Raw genomic sequence first — 16,883 nt, forward strand, 5'->3', positions numbered from 1 at the left:
GAGAACAGCCAAATGGGAGTCAACGAGAAGAAAGGGAGGGGCTGACGAGAGGAAGAAAAATGAGGACAAGGAGAAAACATATGATCCCATGAAGCACTGTCGAACTTGCCCTATTATGCGATGTGCTGTATGATCGGGAAAGAGCTGTCGTCACTAGGTAGGCATGGATCTCGCTGGTGCACCTTCCCGTTAATGATATCAACTAACGCGCAATTCCTTCCCGACTACCAGGTTGCGGGGTAACACAAGAATTATTCTCTAAGGCTTAGGGCATCAGAATAAAGTAGCCTAAATGATAGGCTAATCTATTCCATCTCTTGTGCTTTCGCGCTCATCTCCTCGGTATAACAACAAGCGGATCCTCCCCTTTCCTCAAAGCCGTCATCAAAAGCTGCATCCGTCCGTCAACACGTCTATCCAACATCTCGCAAGCCTCCTCCGTCTGTATCCCCAACTCCTCACACATATCCTCCACCTTCCTCACAATCTTCTGTCGCACACCAACATGATTACTCGCATACTTGCGCTCCTGCAACGTCCCCATCCGCCAGGTCGTATTGTACTTTGCTTCAAGCTCTTCGATAGCTGGATTTCCGTAGCTTCCTATCTTCCACTCTTGCCATACTGCTGCTACGGTCTTGGGCATACGGTGGTATTTGAAGGGTTTGCCTGGGGGACCTTGTGCGTGGCGGGGGGCGACGGAGCGGGAGACGGTGTAGCGGGGCTTTTCGATGTCGGATTCTGAAGGGGATGGGGAGGGTGATGCGCGTGTTACTATTGGTGGTTCATCTTCCTCGTCTTCAGCATCCGGAGAATAATCTTGATCATCCTCGCCTCTCTCAGACTCATGCCCAGCATTAATAGGCGTCCATGCCCTACCCCTCAACCTCACACTCCTCACATCCGCTCTCGTTCGTCTCTTAATCTGCCGATCCAGTTTAAGAGGAGGGTTCTTCCTCTTCGGTGCTCTCCGTCCGGTACTCATTCTTGGTGCCTCATCTATGATCGGTGTAGGCGGTAATTGATCAAAGAGTTCCTCCACAATGGGTCTTATTTCCTCTTCCTCAAACCGGACGCTTCTTTGTTCATCGCTCGTATCATCGCGTGAAGACGGCGGTGCTGGTTCAAGACTTTGTTGAATGCCCACAGAACTGTTTGCAAGCTCTTTGACCTCCTGCAAATGAACACCACCAAACTCCCTCGCAATCGCCAGTTCAGCCTGTCCTTGTTTAACCTCCCTCATAAATCCCACAAATCCATCCATCAGCACAACATGCATTTGTAGTCTTTTATCCATATCGTTCACTTTTCGTAGCATCTCTTCATTTTGACGGGTGAGATCATCGGTTCTTTGTCTTTCGGCTGCGAGTTCGGATGTGTAGTATTCTTGCATGTTGACAACCATTTGCGCGAGGTTGAAGGGGACTCGTTCGATTGCGTCATCGATCGATTCATCTCTTGACAACGATAAGGGTGGTCTCGTTTGGTGTTCCGCTGCTTCAAGTGATTGTTGGCTTGCGCTCGGCGTGATGGGTCCAAAAGGCGGCTCCGAAGCGGATCGGCGAAGTGGACCCTCGGACACGGAAGGCGTCGGGGATCGGGTCGGCGAGAGAAGCATTGTAGGCGTGTAAACGCTGCTCAATTCAGACGACGAAGACATTTTTTAAATCCGTATGTACAGCTCATTGATCCAAAACCTAAGGATTCCGAGCGACATGTTCGTTCTTATTGTCTCAACTCATGGTCCAAGCTGGTGTAATCGAGAACAAAGAAAACATCACGGACGCTCAAATGACCAGTGTTAGCAAGACAAAGACAATAGGCCACCACCCATTTCCGATGGCTTCGGTATAGTATGTCATGATAGACAAATAGAGCCCGAGGATGCAGCTCGTCTCATGTTCGAAGCGTTCACCGTTTCCCGGCTTTTCTTGGTTGATGAATGAGACTGGGACGGGGATGGACGCTTGGACAACCCAGTTCGTGTTAATTGTTTTTCTCCAAGGAAGATCTGTTGGTAGTTAAATAAAATCGGTGGAAATGAGCATCGCTCTAATTAGCTTAGTCAAATCAACATTCTTGAAAGCCAAGTCAATAGTGTCTTTCCCCTTATTATTTCGACTTTAAGCATAAACCCGGGCTATTTAATAAGAACCAGCACTGCTCAAGTTTTGATGTACATTGCGCTCTTCTTGTTTCAAAATCCACAGTCCTGTCTACCTACCGGGTTATTGAAAATGATTCCCAAGACGTTAATCTTCGCTTTTATGGCTAGCTGCTTCGTATCCAGCTCCGTTGCCAGCCCTTGCAAAGCTAGCTCTACATCTACTGAAGTCTCATCCTCCACGACTATCGAGACCGCCTCCACTACGACCCAATCTGAAGGCGCCATCGAGACTTCTACTGCATTCCAAGACACTACAACACAGGTTTCACTAGAAACTGATCTCGTCACTGCGACTTCTACTCTCTCGGAGGAAGCTACTCCAACGTCTGATGCCTCTTCAACAACTCAACCTCCTACTGTGCCCAATATCTCTATTGATTGCGCAGTGGATCAAGACTGTGATGCAGCGCTCGGGCAGGGGATATATGCCTGTATCGACCTGCTTTGTCAAAAGACTGCCACTGCGCCGTAGTATGGTCATGACGGCTGTAGGACATTTCTTGGACGTGTATCAGTCGAATCATTGAACACGGGCACGTTTGGAAGCTAAGCCACTGTTAACATTGAAGTTTATTGGAGGAATCTGTGTTGTCGTAGTAGGGTCGATAAAAGATCACAGGGATCAGGGCAAAATGCGATATTATAACAATGAGCACTTTCAAGGGCAGATTGTTCAAACAAGTGAAGATATCCGGCGTCTTCCCAGAAATAGTTCAAATGACTAGTGTTTGTTTGTTTGTGAGAAATGTCAATTTCTTGGCTTTAAATAATACTAACTAATAATAGCAACAGCGATTTATGTGTAAAATAATGCTAGCAATACTTCTCTTCGTGCAAATCCGTCTCTTCATCTAGTTTCATTTAGTTCTGCGTGCGCTTTGAAGAAATCATTAATTATCATGCTCTGCCGTGCCTGCGATAGTGTAAAAAATGAAGCAATTAAAACAAACTGTAAGACAACGGGTATATAACGCCAACGATGCTGTGTTGCTTTGATGTAGGTTTGCGGGTTCGTTCTTTGTTTGTTGAATGGATACCCCTGGTGATGGAGGATAGAGCGGCTGATTGGTGGGGGGAGATTAAATGTACGCCGCGGGTTGAGCCTCGGCCTTTTGGCGTTTCCAGAATCGCCATTTACGTCGTCGGTTCTTATTCTTCTTATTCCCCGCCACGCTCTTCTCAGCAACATGGCTATGATCATCCTCCAGCTCAAGTCGATACCGCCTTACACTTCCTGAATCGTCGTCAAATGAGACATGTCTATTCTCGCGAGACACGAAACAATCAGGGACCAGATGTCTCAGCACCCAGCCTTTTACACCGCGAGTGGCTGCGTCGATGGCAGCGTACTCGAGACGGCGCGTGCGGTCGCTGGTCCAGTAGTGTGTTGTCTGAGGCGGTGGTGAAGGGATGGGCGTGGGTTGCACGCGACGATCGGGAACGCTGTCGGCGAGTTGAATGGGGTCTGGCGAGGGGAAGTGGAAGAATGTGCCATTTTGTTTCTGTTGGGTGGCTGTGTTTGTGCGGACGAGATGAAGAGATTGAGCGCTCGTGCGGGGATGAGTCTTTGATGAGCGATGAAGAGATGGACGATTGCGGAAGCGAGATCTCACGCCTGAACCATTGCTTGACGAACCATCGGAGGATCTTCGACCGATTGTGGAGGATGTGTTGGAGGTGGAAGTACGGCGCGGGGTGTTGGACTCGTAACCCGAGTCTTGTCGTTGCATTTTTGCCGTGGGCGGTCGACGTTCCCTCACCCAATCTGTATTGGGCTGTTGTTGACGTTGGAGGTCATTCTGAAGTTGTTGAAGAGTGGTTGTGTTGTATGTTACAGGTGGTCGAGGTGGTGAAGCTGGTTCGAATAACTCCGTGTCGAAGCTGTGGTATGTCGTTCCTGACGCTCTCGACTCGGACCTCTCATCCATCATGAGACCCACTACTGATGATTAACTGAAGTGGGGGGAAGGAATAATTAATTGTTTTTATGTCGAAGAAGGAAAAGTAAGAAGAAAAAGAAAAAACGAAAGTATGCTGTTTGAGAGAAGAGTAGAGGGGATTCACAGCTCTATAACAGCACCTCCATTCCCTTCTTCTTAACTACTCCTTCTAGAACAAAACAAAACACCACAAGCGACAGAACAATCTCCGAACCCAGTTCAGGAGTAATGACGACCTTTACGCGGTGAGGCGGGAAGCGAAAAGGGTAAGTTGTCGGTTGCTGGGAAAGAAAATGGAGAATTCTCAAGCGAAAAGAGTTGCGGTCTGCAGGAGCAGCGACTGCCTTTATCCACGAGGAGCTGGACCAGGATATTGACAGATGCCAAGTTGAGTTGCAGTTCCAGGGACCGCTAGCAGGGATGCTCTAAGCGGGAGGGACTAGCTAGGGGATTGTGGTTGGGCGGTGAAGTATGCACAAGGTGGTGTCATGCACCCAGGCGTTTAGAGTGGATGTGTACTACTCTGTAAAGATGGATGGAAAGAGGGTCGGGAGTAAATCGGAGAGTGAAGAGAGTACTCTGGTACAGTACTGTAACCAAGATCTGACGATCTGAGAGTCTGGCGCACTGACGATCTCTAGCGGTGGTGGTCAAGTTAAATCCCTCTCGGCCGTTCTTCTACCAAAAACACCAAAGAATTAGTCTCTGATCGTCCGATGGAGCTTTTCTCAAGTAAAATGTCACCTTACTCAACAACAGTGGATATTGTGCAGTAGCGCAGTGGTGGCGATCGAACGTATGGGGGGCCGGATGGAAAGAGAGCAGGGCCGGTTCGGTAGCGGAAACCGGAGGAATAAAAGCGAGAATAATAAGCGAAAATAAGGAACAATAGAGAGAAGAAGTTGGTGTTTAATAGGGGAAGAGAGAGGAATGTTCATATGACGTGCACAGCATGTCTGTAGCAGTTGAGATCCCCTCAATCTTCACATGTTCAGTGTTTCATAGATACAGTGCTTGTATCACAACTTATCGAATGTCTCTCTCAAGCTTAAGACCTAGGGTACATGGCATGGATCATTCATCCGGTCTTTTGGACTGGACACCGACAAAAAGCTCTGTGCTCCGATCTACTGTAAAGCTCTGGTCATAAAATCGACGGACTACGGAAACCCATCCAAATAAGCGTCTATTGATCTTCTTTGCAGGGATCCATGCTAGGCCATGTCATGTCAATTGGTTGGCTGCAACGTAAACCGAACTTGGCTTTTTTCCACGGCCCGCCTGCGCCTTTTTTTTGGTTCGGTAGGTCCGTGCCTGAGAGCTTCGATTGGGGGATCAACGAGCGTTAAGATAGAACACACCAACGGTAGTGTTGCAGTAGAGAATTCAGTTGCACATGAATTATCGGGTATGCCTAGCTACAACCATCACTGTAGGTACAGTACTCACTCTCTACTGTACAGTAAAAGTCTGCAGGGTCAACCCCACGTGTCAAGCATCAAGTGGGACAAATACTGCATAATAACAAAGACCTGATATGCAAATCATGCCTGGGTTATTCAGCTGGTCTTTTTTCTCTTCTCCTCTCATTACTTGTCGCGCGCACTGATCCTCGGTGGGGGGAACGTTTCAGACGGCGTCTTTTCGAATTCTCGTGACTTGGACCAACTCAAGTTAAGCGCGGGGGATCCTGAGACACCTATTTGGCTTCCCCCTCATTTTTACTGTACCAAGTGGGTGAACAGCCCATTAGCTATGGAATGAGAGCCGGGTCTTCCCGTCGGGCCGGTTATATGTTCAAAGAACTGGCGATGCGATTCAGGAAGCTATGTTTAGATGGATCATGGCAGTGAATAAATTTAACATTGGATACTCTCATGTAAAAGACTGGTCATTTCTTGGCTGTGATCCCCCACAAATTGTACCTGACCTGAATTAAACAACAAAACTAAACTCCCATTACAAGATACCTAGTAAAAAACATGTGAATTCGGAATCAGAATATCAGCCGAGGAAAGGATAAATTAAAAGTCATCGACACCCTCCTGCATGACTTGATGTGGCAGTCGACTCGTGCACCTGATGGCCACTAGGCTTGTTTGTCTTGCCCAGGTACGGAATGGGCAGCCACCTACGGAGCTGTGCCTCATTCTACTGCAAGGTTATCTTGTTGACCTTATTTTCTTTTTATTGCGAAATCTGCAGGGCTGAGGCAAGTGAGGCAAATGAAGATTCATTCTTCAAGACATGCTCAATCTTCAAGACATGATGATGCCTTCATTCTCTAGACGATAAGCCCGACATCGGTGGTATAGCGTCGTATCGATTGCGAATATTGAACTTCACATGCCTGACAAATGCATCTTGCAGATCAGTGGCTTTGGTCATGTGCACCGGGAATAGGCATATGCACAGGAACTGGAAATGTAAGAATGCTAAAGACTTGCCCTCTAAAACTATTGGACATGGTTGTGAGACATGCTGCTGTAGGGTGAGTTGGTGGTGGTGAGTTGTCGACGTCGCTCATTACCTTATCTTGGCTGCCGCGTCATTGCTCTAAATATGGACGGTGACAGATGCAGCGGGGATCAACCTTGAAGGTTAAAGTCTAGAATCAGTGGTTGTTTATTTTGCATGTCGATGTTCACTGGTAGACTGGATATGCAATGTCGCGGCGGTGGGCTTATCTTATCACAGCAGCACCTAATATGGTTATTTGTTTGCGAAGCCATTGAATGCATCGGCGTCGCATCACTGCAGCCCTACCTAGAAGACTTTCTTTTTTATTAAATCCATGATGAATGAAGATGCAGAGTACGCGACATGCGTTTGGGAAGTTCTGCAGTACAACTTTTGCTTTTGATGGTATCGCAAGTCCACGGCCGAAGGAATGAACCGGAACCCATCAATTGCTGCAACGTTCATGCCGCAGCAAAAAGCAATTGTTTATGCTGCAGCCTCTCAAGTTTACCATTAAAACTTCAATCTATAGAATATATGCTATTAGATTCATGCCAAGACGTGGGACTCGCAACTTCACTTCCCATTTCGTCCGTCATCTGGTATAGGGTGAGCTTGTCCCAAAATAGTATCATCCAATCTCTTCCAGGGACTGAACGAGATAAAGTTTAGATGAAGCTGGGGTAAACAAAAGCCGGTCCTCATCAACCGGAAATGGTCTCGACTTTCCAGTGGCTGAGTAGTTTTGAGCAAGATTATCTTATCTCAACCAATTAACGACTCGGAAGCGCCGGAAATGCTGCATAACGTAATCACGAGTTAGCCTCTTCATTCCAACACGAGGTCTTGTATCTCACTCTCTTCTCAACCCTCTTCTCTTCTTCCTTTCTGTTGTGATTGTTGTGCTTGGATGTTGTTATGGACTTGCTAAAAAGACACGGCGACCACGGACATGGACACAAGGAGGAAGGCCACGGCCATGGCCATCAAAGCGAAGATGGACTGAGACAGCATTTCCTCGCATGCCTTTACTGGTATGTCTTGGCGACGCTGCTGATAATAGGTTGTGTCTCACGCGGTGTCTCAATCTTTGTTGCTAAACAAAGGTAAGTGCCACAATCACATGCTGAACAATCGCTGAGACATTGCAGGATAAAGAGGAGAGATTTGGGGGCCAGTTCAGACACGGGACTCACTACCATCGAGAAATGGATCGAAGTACCGAAGAGAGTGGTTGGGGGACCTGCTTGGTTCGCGACTTTGCCGGTACGAAAAACGCTTGTCGTGGTCACTTACGCTGCCTTTGTGGCATTGCTGGTTACGTACAAGGCTATCAAGCATGATGGCAATTTTCACGAGCGCATTGCTTTTCGCGCTGCTTGGATTACTGCGACACAGACTTCCCTACCGTTCCTTCTAGCAGTGCGCGTTAATCCAATTGGGTTACTACTTGGGACTTCATACGAGAGGATAAACTGGTTTCACAGATGGGCATCCCGCATCTTCTTCGCCAGCGCGACCATCCATGGCGGCTTCTTCACATACGAGTGGCTCGTAGCCAACTTCTTCTGGACAGAAGTCAAGACTGTAAAAATGGTTCTTCCCGGAATTGGAGCCTGGTTCATTCTGGCATGGACGGTCATTTCGACGATACCTTTCTTCCGACGGATAAAGTACGAGCTTTTTGTCGTGCAGCACATTATATCTGTGGTACTACTCCTGGTCTTCTTGGTCCTGCACGTTCCAGATCATCACCTATTCAGTATCTGGTGCGCCGTGGGCGTCTTTGCATATGACGTTGTAACACGCTTGGCAAATCCGATCTGGCGGAATTTGAGACTGCGGCTTTCGGCGAATCCTTCCGTGCGATATGCGTACGATGCGCAGGTCGAAGCTATCGATTCTGAATTAACGGTTATGACGATACAGAATGTTGGGTTCAAGTGGGTTCCTGGACAGCATGTGTTGATTTGGTCGCCTGTCTTCAAGTGGGAGACTCCGCATCCATTTACGATTGCGAATATTCCTGATGCTCAAACGAAGAACCAGGATTTGCAGTTGACGATTAAGACGAAGACTGGTTTGACGAGGGATTTGAACGATTGGGCGCGAAGAACGGGATTGAGAGGTGATAATGGGAGTTTGCGCGTGCTCGTCACGGGTCCTTTTGGCGCGGTACCGAATTGGAGACAATTTGAGAATATTGTTCTTGTCGCAGCATCAACAGGAGGATCCTTCATCACGCCGGTTCTTGAAGATCTACTTACGACTCAATCCCCTGGCTGTGTGCGTAAGATCAGCGTTCTTTACATCGTGCGTCGCAAAGCACATGCAGAAGTCTACCTTCAACGAATAACCCGCGTCCTCTCACGAGTCAAAGAGATGGGCATATCAGCAAAGATCGAAGTCGCAGTGACGCGCGGTGCCAACACTGTCTCTGAAGCAGTCCTCCGCGATGACGCCAACGAAAGTCGTGAAAGACTCATCGAACCTGAGACAGCACGAGGACCTAGTGTTGAGCTGGAGCGCTTCTCAATAGACTCCGAAGCTTCATCAGAAACCGTACGAGAAGACCAACTGCTAAAAGAGGAAGTCGATATGGATCTTGATGGAGCTTACGCTTCGGCCGTTGAACACAGTGAGGGACGGCCTGAGATCGCGACGTTCTTGAAGACTGCTGTGGGAGGTGTGCCGGGGAGTGTTGGCGTCGCTGTTTGTGGAGGGGAGGCTATTGAACGGGTTGTTAAGATGAGTGTTGCTGGGTTGAGGAGGGATGGTGGAGATGTATATTTGCATGTTGAGCGGTCGGATATATAGCATGGTAATTGTAATGATAAATTGTTAAGACATCATGTTCCCTCTTCATGCGAGGCTTGTGAGAACGAGCGATCTGGGATTGTAGCATCTACGCTGGATAAGGGTATAGAAGACCTAGCCAGCGATACCATAAGAGATGAAATGAGTAGCCATTGAGGCTACCACCAACATGATGGTAAGATCAATGGCCTTTGCTGGAAGCAAGTTGAGCACCTAGGTCAGAGTTAAAGTTGCATAAGGCCTAGTAGTGCATGGCCTGTACTCCATGAAACAGATAAAACCTCGGCAGACCATCTGGTTAAAGTACCAGCCCTGCATCGATGTCACCGCGAAAATTACTCTTATTACCGGCGCGCGATCAACCGTGCCCATCCAGAGTTATTGCGACAAGGTCGCTAATGGGCAGCAAAACGACTGTTCTCTCAGTCTCCGAAATTGAAGTGGCCCTCCTTCCAACTTCCTCATTGAAACACAGCCCAGGAGGTGGGCAGTGGCGCACGACGGTTCGACTCTCAATATTTGCTCATTATCTCGCCGTGTACTTCTGACTGGTCTTCCCGGATCAACATCCATCATTCAAGTTGCCGATGCAGTCCTTGGCTGGGGCGGCCTATGCACACGATTCGTACCACAATATCTCTTTAAGGTGCGGAGGAATCAGACAAGATGGCACGTGGACTTCTGTACACAGCTCTGTGGACCTTGAGGCGTCGTGCGCAAAGATTCTGCGTTGCTGTGCCGAGTCCTCGTCTTGTCGCTTGTTATATCAGTGCAAATGGACGCTCACTTGGAGAGACAACCCAGAGCCATAGTCCTACTTTCATAAACCTTGATAATGTATGGACTTTACTCCAGGCAGCAACTCGACCTTGCAAGACCATCTTCTCAAATCACCCCCTTCATCTTCCCTCCTAAGCCCAATAACCGCGATGCTCAAACTCGATTTCACCACCATATTTCATACTTGCTTTACTCGTGGGACTAGACGATTCTTGGACGATGCCCATAATCTATGACAAATCTATCAGAACAGAACAGAACATAATTATTGTAAGTCGAGACATACCTGGAAATGTTTAATAAATTGAACTCTATGGTACGTCTCAAGAGCGGTCAGACGCCAATTGACGTCCCGGAGAGTCGTTAGATTCATCTAGTTAAGTCTGCCATAAGCTTGGAAAGATCGCGCTTCATCGCTGCTGCTATTTCCCTTGCTGCTGCTGCTGTTACTGCTGTTGCTGTTGTTATTGGTGAGTCCACCGTGAAGGACGCGAGCCCAATGGAACCGGATATTGCTGAACATGCCGCATGGCAAGCAAGGCGCAGACTGGCGCTGGATTCCGCTGAAGTAGTTCCGTAACTCTGGACAAGAGCCTCGTGCCGAGTTGGTATTGTCGCGCTGCTCTGAGGCCAGCAGATCCAAGTTTCCCAGCAAACGACCAAGAGGAACGTCGAGAAAGGCTCAAGTCAGGATGGTCTGTCAGGACATAAGAGAAGATGCTGTCTCTGATCTCGCCTGGAAGTACGCAGAAGAGGCGAGAGTGCTCTCATGACTTGGGAAAAGGAAAACGTTAACGAGTACAAACTGATTGTTCTTAACACACCAGATGCTAAAATGGAAGCCCCAATCTTCAGAAGGGAGAAGTCTTGGCCTTCTAGCGTGCAGAACTCGATGGACGGCGTGTAGCTCAGTGTCATTGACTCCCGACACCCACCTGTGGTTTCGGCGAGGTGTTGTCGATCGTTGCCGCTAATTCGAAACATCCTTCGGACTACGGTGATTCGAAAATTGGTCAAGACCCGTTGTAAAGCTGTGTCTGTCTAATGCGCGCTTGGTCGTACTCTGCTCGCCGTCCAGGGTGATCGGGAGGCTTTCGCGCGGTTGCTCGTGCGGCCCACGCCTCCTGTCACGGCGGCCTCAATGCGTATGGGGTGTTTTGTTCTTGCAACTGCCTCAGTATTAGTTCGGTCACTCTGGAGGCTTTTGCCTGTTCCACTGACTTTGACCCTTTGCTGTAAAAACGACAAAAGTTGCCCGGACGAAGGGGGTGAACTTTTGACTATCACTGTTGTCCATGCTCTGCTTTTCCTGACGCGGTACACATATCGTGGTATATCCAAACCAAAACGGAATCAGTGTGATGATATGAGTTGTTCTGTAGGGAACTTTGGAAAGGTTGGAAGAAGAAACAGTCCATCATGAGAAAAGCCAAAGAGGGCACGGGACGATAGCACTGTGCTCCTGTCTTCCACTGCGGCATGTTGTATGACGTGGCAGTAACGGGATGTGAATACGAACTGCCTTACAATTGAACAACAGGCAGTATAGTCTCCAGCTCGGCGAGAACGCGTCAAGTAAAATGCAGAAGGAAGGAATTGCATGCCCGTACCTGCCAATGCAGCTGCCATGGCTATTGAGTGACAGGAAGACATCCTCTAAGCCTCAAGGTGTCAAAATGGAGTAGTCTAGGTAAATACTGTATAAGTGACTAATAATTTCGTCTCTTGGGTCAGTTTCGACGATTGGCTGTCCTGATGTTAAGCTACTGACAAGCGACAAATAATTTGGTCCTCAACAGGCACCAATAGCTCCTGCTCACCAGCTCACAGTTTGGATGAGTGCTTCGGACGACCCAATGAGTCTGTGTCTTGGCTGGGCTATCTTTGGTTTGATGTTGTCATTAACAGGCTTGGAAAGGATCTTCCGACAGTGGATGTGAGCAGTATTGAAGCAATCCATCCGACATGGAAAGGATGAGTAACCCCAATCAAGTTCAGATACCTCTTCCAAAGCATGGAATAAGCCCTGCGATGGATTCAACTCCAATGAATGTCAGTGATAGTCTGAATTGGAGTAAGTTGTACCAGTGCCCCGTTACTTCTGTTGTTGGAAACAAGCTTTTGCTGCCGTGAATATCAGCTATCGCCATCGTCCAGACTTTCTTCGCAGGAGTTTAGTGGGTGTACAGGAACGGTCCCAGAAGACTAGAGATGTGCAGCATTGAGTATTGCTTCTTTGTAGAGTATTTTGGGACCTATTCGCACTCTGAATGTATTGCAAGAAAGGTTACTGGAAGACCAATGACTGCCACCTGTCTCTGACTACTTGTAATGGACAGCTGTTTGTAGGTCAAACGGTCAACTTGAGTTGTCAATCAGAATTGCTGGCTTTGTTTGTTTGCAGGTGATGTACTATGTTTACCTCCCAACTGACTGTCCGATTCACCTCACATGAAATAGTATAAAGAAGCTGGAACCTCGAAGTGCTAGACTCCCGGACACAGCACCGAACTGACCGAGCACCTAGAAGCTATAGACAAAAACATCTTAACCTCTATAGACACGAACAAACGAACTATGCCTTCTCGATCCCGGTCTCAGAACACTAGAAGGGAGGACTTACCCTACCCCTTCCCCTACAACACCGGCCTCTACGCCTCCGTTGGAAGCCTTGTTCGCACCGCAGATGGCAATCTCCATCATCGAGACATCGCCGTCCACCTTCAATGGTTCCCACTGCAAGAAAACGGCATACCCCCAAACTACCACGTCAACCATCGTTGGGACGAGAACGTCGACCGCGTGCTGGGTCCCATCTACGAGCATCGCTGGACGGATCTGGATCTAATGATCGGTTACTGTCAATCCAGTGTCAGGACGAAGCCTGCTGGGTTTTATGTTAAGAATGGACATTGGACTGAGTTGGATGTTGAGCTGGTCGGGAGGTTGAGGGCGTGGGGGTGCCCGAATGCGGTTGTTGAGGTGCTTGTGGGATGGCCGAATGTGAGTCCTAGTGACGAGCAGCTGGAGAGGGGGAACGTCTTTCTGGAAGATGAGTTGGATAAGATTCGATGGGCTTGTAGAAATTGTCGTCACTGAGCTGGGTGTTAGATAGCAGATAGAGAAAAGCCTGGGAATGGTGGGTTGAGGTACAGAGGACCTGTGAAGAAGAATGGTTAGCTCCCAACAATCATCGATTGATCACCCACGCCAGTATTGTAGGCTTTGGGATTTGCTATACAGAGGCTTGTTTGTGTCTAGTATTGTCTACATTGGTGATTTGATGGCCTCTACAGAGACGCCCAATGATCATTGCTGCTTTACCGATAGTCACTAGCTCAACGCTTCAATAGCTCCCATTTATCAGCTTACCATTCCCTTTACTGGCAGTCAAAATAGTTGTCAGACTACACGTGAAAGATTTCCCATGTAACAACCCACAAGGCTTAAGGAGACATTGGTATACCCGAATTGATACGAACCTTCAGATAGCCCACCCGAAACATGAAGAAAGTATAACCTATCTACACTGCTGTACATTCACCCTGCGGTAAATGACCGAGTCAATTGCACAATGCCATCTAGACTTCCCCAACTATTTACCCCGGATCTAGTCACCAGCGAATCTCATTTGCGACAACGCTTCTGGAGCAATATATTAAGTTTTCCGGGGTAAATAATAACGGCACCGACACGCTAGACCCCGGATCTTATTCTGTGTTCCTGACTCCAAGGACAACTTCCGCTGCAACGTTCTGCGCCAGTGAGATTGAGTTCTTACCAGGGCCAATCAACTTAAATCGGGCTTATTTGTGTAAGGGTGAACTGACTAGACTGATTCGTCCCTTGAGGCAAGCTTTGAGGCTCATAACCGAGTGATGCCGATAATGGTCTGTGCTCAGTTCGGCCAGGCGGAAGATGGGGCGCATTTTTGGAGAAGCAAAGGATCCACTCTACGGCATTCGGAGGTTAAGAAGACGGAAGATTCGGGGACGAAATGGGGACTCATCAAAAGTACCGGAGAAGCATCATACATTATAAGAGAGTGTTCTAGTAATGAGTGCCTATTCAATGATTGAGATAACGATATGGAAACACTGGGAAACATGAGATTGATGGCCAAGAATGATGATGTATGAGCATCAGGCCATGTGCCCTTCTCCGGATCCATTGCCTAAAATGACATGCCCGATGCACTTGTTTCTCGGCATCATCGGTAGATCTTGGGGTAATTCACTGTGCAAGTCTCCCAGCAACTTGTTCAACCTACCACTAGCTGGTTATTGGTACAGTATGACGCTGGACGGAATTGTAAACCCGGTAGTTCATGCGGGGCGTGGCAAGCCATCCCTTCTCCAAATTTGACAAGTCCAGGTACCGTTTTGCTTCGATCTTTACCAAAAGATACAATACAATTCTAGCGGGGAGAAGGCACGGAAACAAAAGACCTGGGGTGTCGTCCACTGTAGCCGAAACCCTTGAACCACTGAAATCGATTCATCCCCGCTGTGGAACCAGTTCTGTTGATCCACACTTCCACTTCGTCACTTTTCCTTTCCTCATTCCACTTTCTACTCTATTTATCCTCCTTTCCCCCTTCTTTTCCCTCCTGTATACTCTAGACAAATCTCCCCTCTTCCCTTTTTGCTTCTTGTTAGAGTACTTTCTTCAATATGGCTTCTCCTGTTGCTTCTGCCGCCCTCAAGGCGCGCGTGCGCAATCCTGCTATGCTCAAGAAGCTTGCGCGACCTGATGAGCTGATGCACCACTTTCCCAATGGTTCTTATATCGGATGGTCTGGCTTTACCGCTGTCGGATACCCAAAGTGAGTTCCCTATAACCGTTGGAGTGATTGAGTCCGAAGCGGGCGACTGGGTGAAGCTGTCTCCCCGCCGGCTATTATGACACAATTGCTCCTCATTACCCGAGCTTGGCGCAAAGCAATTGAGCTGACTCCTGCAATAGGAAGGTCCCAGCTGCCATGGCCGACTACGTCGAGCAGAACAACCTCCAGAGCAAGATGAAGTACTCCCTCTTTGTCGGCGCCTCGGCAGGTTCCGAGACGGAGAACCGATGGGCTGCTCTCGACATGATCAACCGACGAAGCCCTCACCAGGTCGGCAAGGATATTGCCAAGGGAATCAACTCTGGACGCATCAACTTTTTCGACAAGCATCTGTCCATGTTCCCTTCCGATCTTGTTTACGTATGTTTTGTCCACTGTCATTTTTGCGCCCCACCATTTTGACGCTTCGGCCTCGCTTTAATCTCCCACCGAGCTCCGATCAAGGAGCAATTGAGCTGACAATGAATACAGGGCTTTTACACAAAGGATCGTCCTAACAACAACCTCGATGTTACTGTTGTTGAGGCTACCGATATTCTTGAGGATGGCAGCTTCGTTCCTGGTGCCTCTGTTGGTGCTACTCCCGAGCTGATCCAAATGGCCGACAAGGTATGTTACCACAACCCCAAGAAACAGGAATTCAACTGACCATCGGGCAGATCATCATCGAGGTCAACACCGCTATCCCCTCCTTCAAGGGTCTCCACGACATCACCTTCACCGACGTTCCTCCCCACCGCACACCTTACAACATCACCGCTGTCGAGGACCGAATTGGTTCCACTTCAGTCAAGGTCGACCCCTCCAAGGTCGTCGCTATCGTCGAGTCCGACTACTGGGATGCCACCGGCCCCAACGCCGCCATGGACGACACCTCCCGTCAAATCGCCGGCCACCTGATTGAGTTCTTCGAGCACGAGGTCGCCCAGGGCCGCATGCCCGCCAACCTCCTGCCCCTCCAATCCGGTATCGGCAACGTTGCCAACGCCATCGTCGGAGGTCTCAACGAGTCCAAGTTCAAGAACCTCAAGGTCTGGACTGAGGTCATCCAGGACACTTTCCTCGATCTCTTCGACTCTGGCAAGCTCGACTACGCTACCGCCACATCCACCCGCTTCTCCCCCGACGGTTTCAAGCGCTTCTACGACAACTGGGACGCCTACGCCGACAAGATCCTCCTCCGAAGCCAGGCCGTCTCCAACGCTCCCGAGATCATCAAGCGTCTCGGCGTCATCGGCATGAACACCCCCGTCGAGGTCGACATCTACGCCCACGCCAACTCCACCTGCGTTAGCGGAACCCGCATGCTCAACGGTCTCGGTGGCTCAGCCGATTTCCTGCGTAACGCCAAGTACTCCATCATGCACACTCCCTCCAGCCGACCTTCCAAGACCGACCCTCACGGTGTTTCTTGCATCGTCCCCATGTGCACCCACATCGACCAGACCGAGCACGATCTCGACGTGATCGTCACCGAGCAGGGTCTCGCCGACGTCCGTGGTCTTTCTCCCCGCGAGCGCGCCCGCGTCATCATCAACAAGTGTGCTCACCCCAAGTACCAGCCCATCCTGACCCACTACTACGAGAAGGCCGAGAGCGAGGGTCTCAAGAAGGGTATGGGCCACGAGCCTCACCTTCTCTTCAACGCTTTCGACTTGCACAAAGCTCTTGCTGAGGAGGGCAGCATGCTCAAGGTTAAGCCTTGGTAAATGTGACGGAGAATTGTATATACCTAATGTACTAGAAATGACAAATTTTGCGGAGCCTTTTTGTTTGGGATGTGGCATGGATTTGGCTACATAGATGTTTTGGATGAATATTCCCCAGCAATTAAGCATTGAATGTTATTTGTTTGTGTAAGTGATTGGCCTTG

The 16,883-nt window shown here is 48.9% G+C and overlaps 6 protein-coding genes across 6 annotated transcripts; 4 read left to right on the forward strand and 2 right to left on the reverse strand.

Moving 5' to 3' along the window:
* Window positions 1-210: 210 nt before the first annotated feature.
* Window positions 211-1,660, reverse strand: B0J16DRAFT_399821 (uncharacterized protein; the record flags this gene model as incomplete). Its single annotated transcript, XM_046132467.1, has 1 exon — window positions 211-1,660. The coding sequence occupies one exon, from the start codon at window positions 1,658-1,660 to the stop codon at window positions 332-334; it is 1,329 nt and encodes a 442-aa protein (XP_045983606.1). The 3' UTR covers window positions 211-331.
* A 577-nt stretch (window positions 1,661-2,237) lies between these two features.
* B0J16DRAFT_385026 (uncharacterized protein) lies at window positions 2,238-2,639 on the forward strand (the record flags this gene model as incomplete). The annotated part of the gene is made up of 1 exon (XM_046131472.1): window positions 2,238-2,639. One exon carries the CDS (start codon window positions 2,238-2,240, stop codon window positions 2,637-2,639), a length of 402 nt encoding a protein of 133 aa, XP_045983607.1.
* Window positions 2,640-3,246: 607 nt separating this feature from the next.
* B0J16DRAFT_385027 (uncharacterized protein) lies at window positions 3,247-4,095 on the reverse strand (the record flags this gene model as incomplete). Its single annotated transcript, XM_046131473.1, has 1 exon — window positions 3,247-4,095. The coding sequence occupies one exon, from the start codon at window positions 4,093-4,095 to the stop codon at window positions 3,247-3,249; it is 849 nt and encodes a 282-aa protein (XP_045983608.1).
* A 3,341-nt stretch (window positions 4,096-7,436) lies between these two features.
* Window positions 7,437-9,416, forward strand: B0J16DRAFT_343053 (uncharacterized protein). Its single transcript, XM_046127956.1, has 2 exons — window positions 7,437-7,673; window positions 7,719-9,416. The coding sequence occupies exons 1-2, from the start codon at window positions 7,486-7,488 to the stop codon at window positions 9,382-9,384; spliced, it is 1,854 nt and encodes a 617-aa protein (XP_045983609.1). The 5' UTR covers window positions 7,437-7,485; the 3' UTR covers window positions 9,385-9,416.
* A 3,249-nt stretch (window positions 9,417-12,665) lies between these two features.
* Window positions 12,666-13,315, forward strand: B0J16DRAFT_399825 (uncharacterized protein). The gene has a single exon (XM_046132468.1). It carries the CDS (start codon window positions 12,742-12,744, stop codon window positions 13,261-13,263), a length of 522 nt encoding a protein of 173 aa, XP_045983610.1. The 5' UTR covers window positions 12,666-12,741; the 3' UTR covers window positions 13,264-13,315.
* Window positions 13,316-14,741: 1,426 nt separating this feature from the next.
* B0J16DRAFT_343062 (uncharacterized protein) lies at window positions 14,742-16,877 on the forward strand. The gene is made up of 4 exons (XM_046127957.1): window positions 14,742-14,989; window positions 15,130-15,370; window positions 15,482-15,619; window positions 15,670-16,877. The coding sequence occupies exons 1-4, from the start codon at window positions 14,838-14,840 to the stop codon at window positions 16,717-16,719; spliced, it is 1,581 nt and encodes a 526-aa protein (XP_045983611.1). The 5' UTR covers window positions 14,742-14,837; the 3' UTR covers window positions 16,720-16,877.
* Window positions 16,878-16,883: the final 6 nt, after the last annotated feature.

Source organism: Fusarium flagelliforme, assembly GCF_020744385.1.
Source record: "Fusarium flagelliforme strain FIESC 12 MPI-CAGE-AA-0113 chromosome Unknown B0J16scaffold_4, whole genome shotgun sequence".
In the NCBI taxonomy this organism is placed as follows: domain Eukaryota; kingdom Fungi; phylum Ascomycota; class Sordariomycetes; order Hypocreales; family Nectriaceae; genus Fusarium; species Fusarium flagelliforme.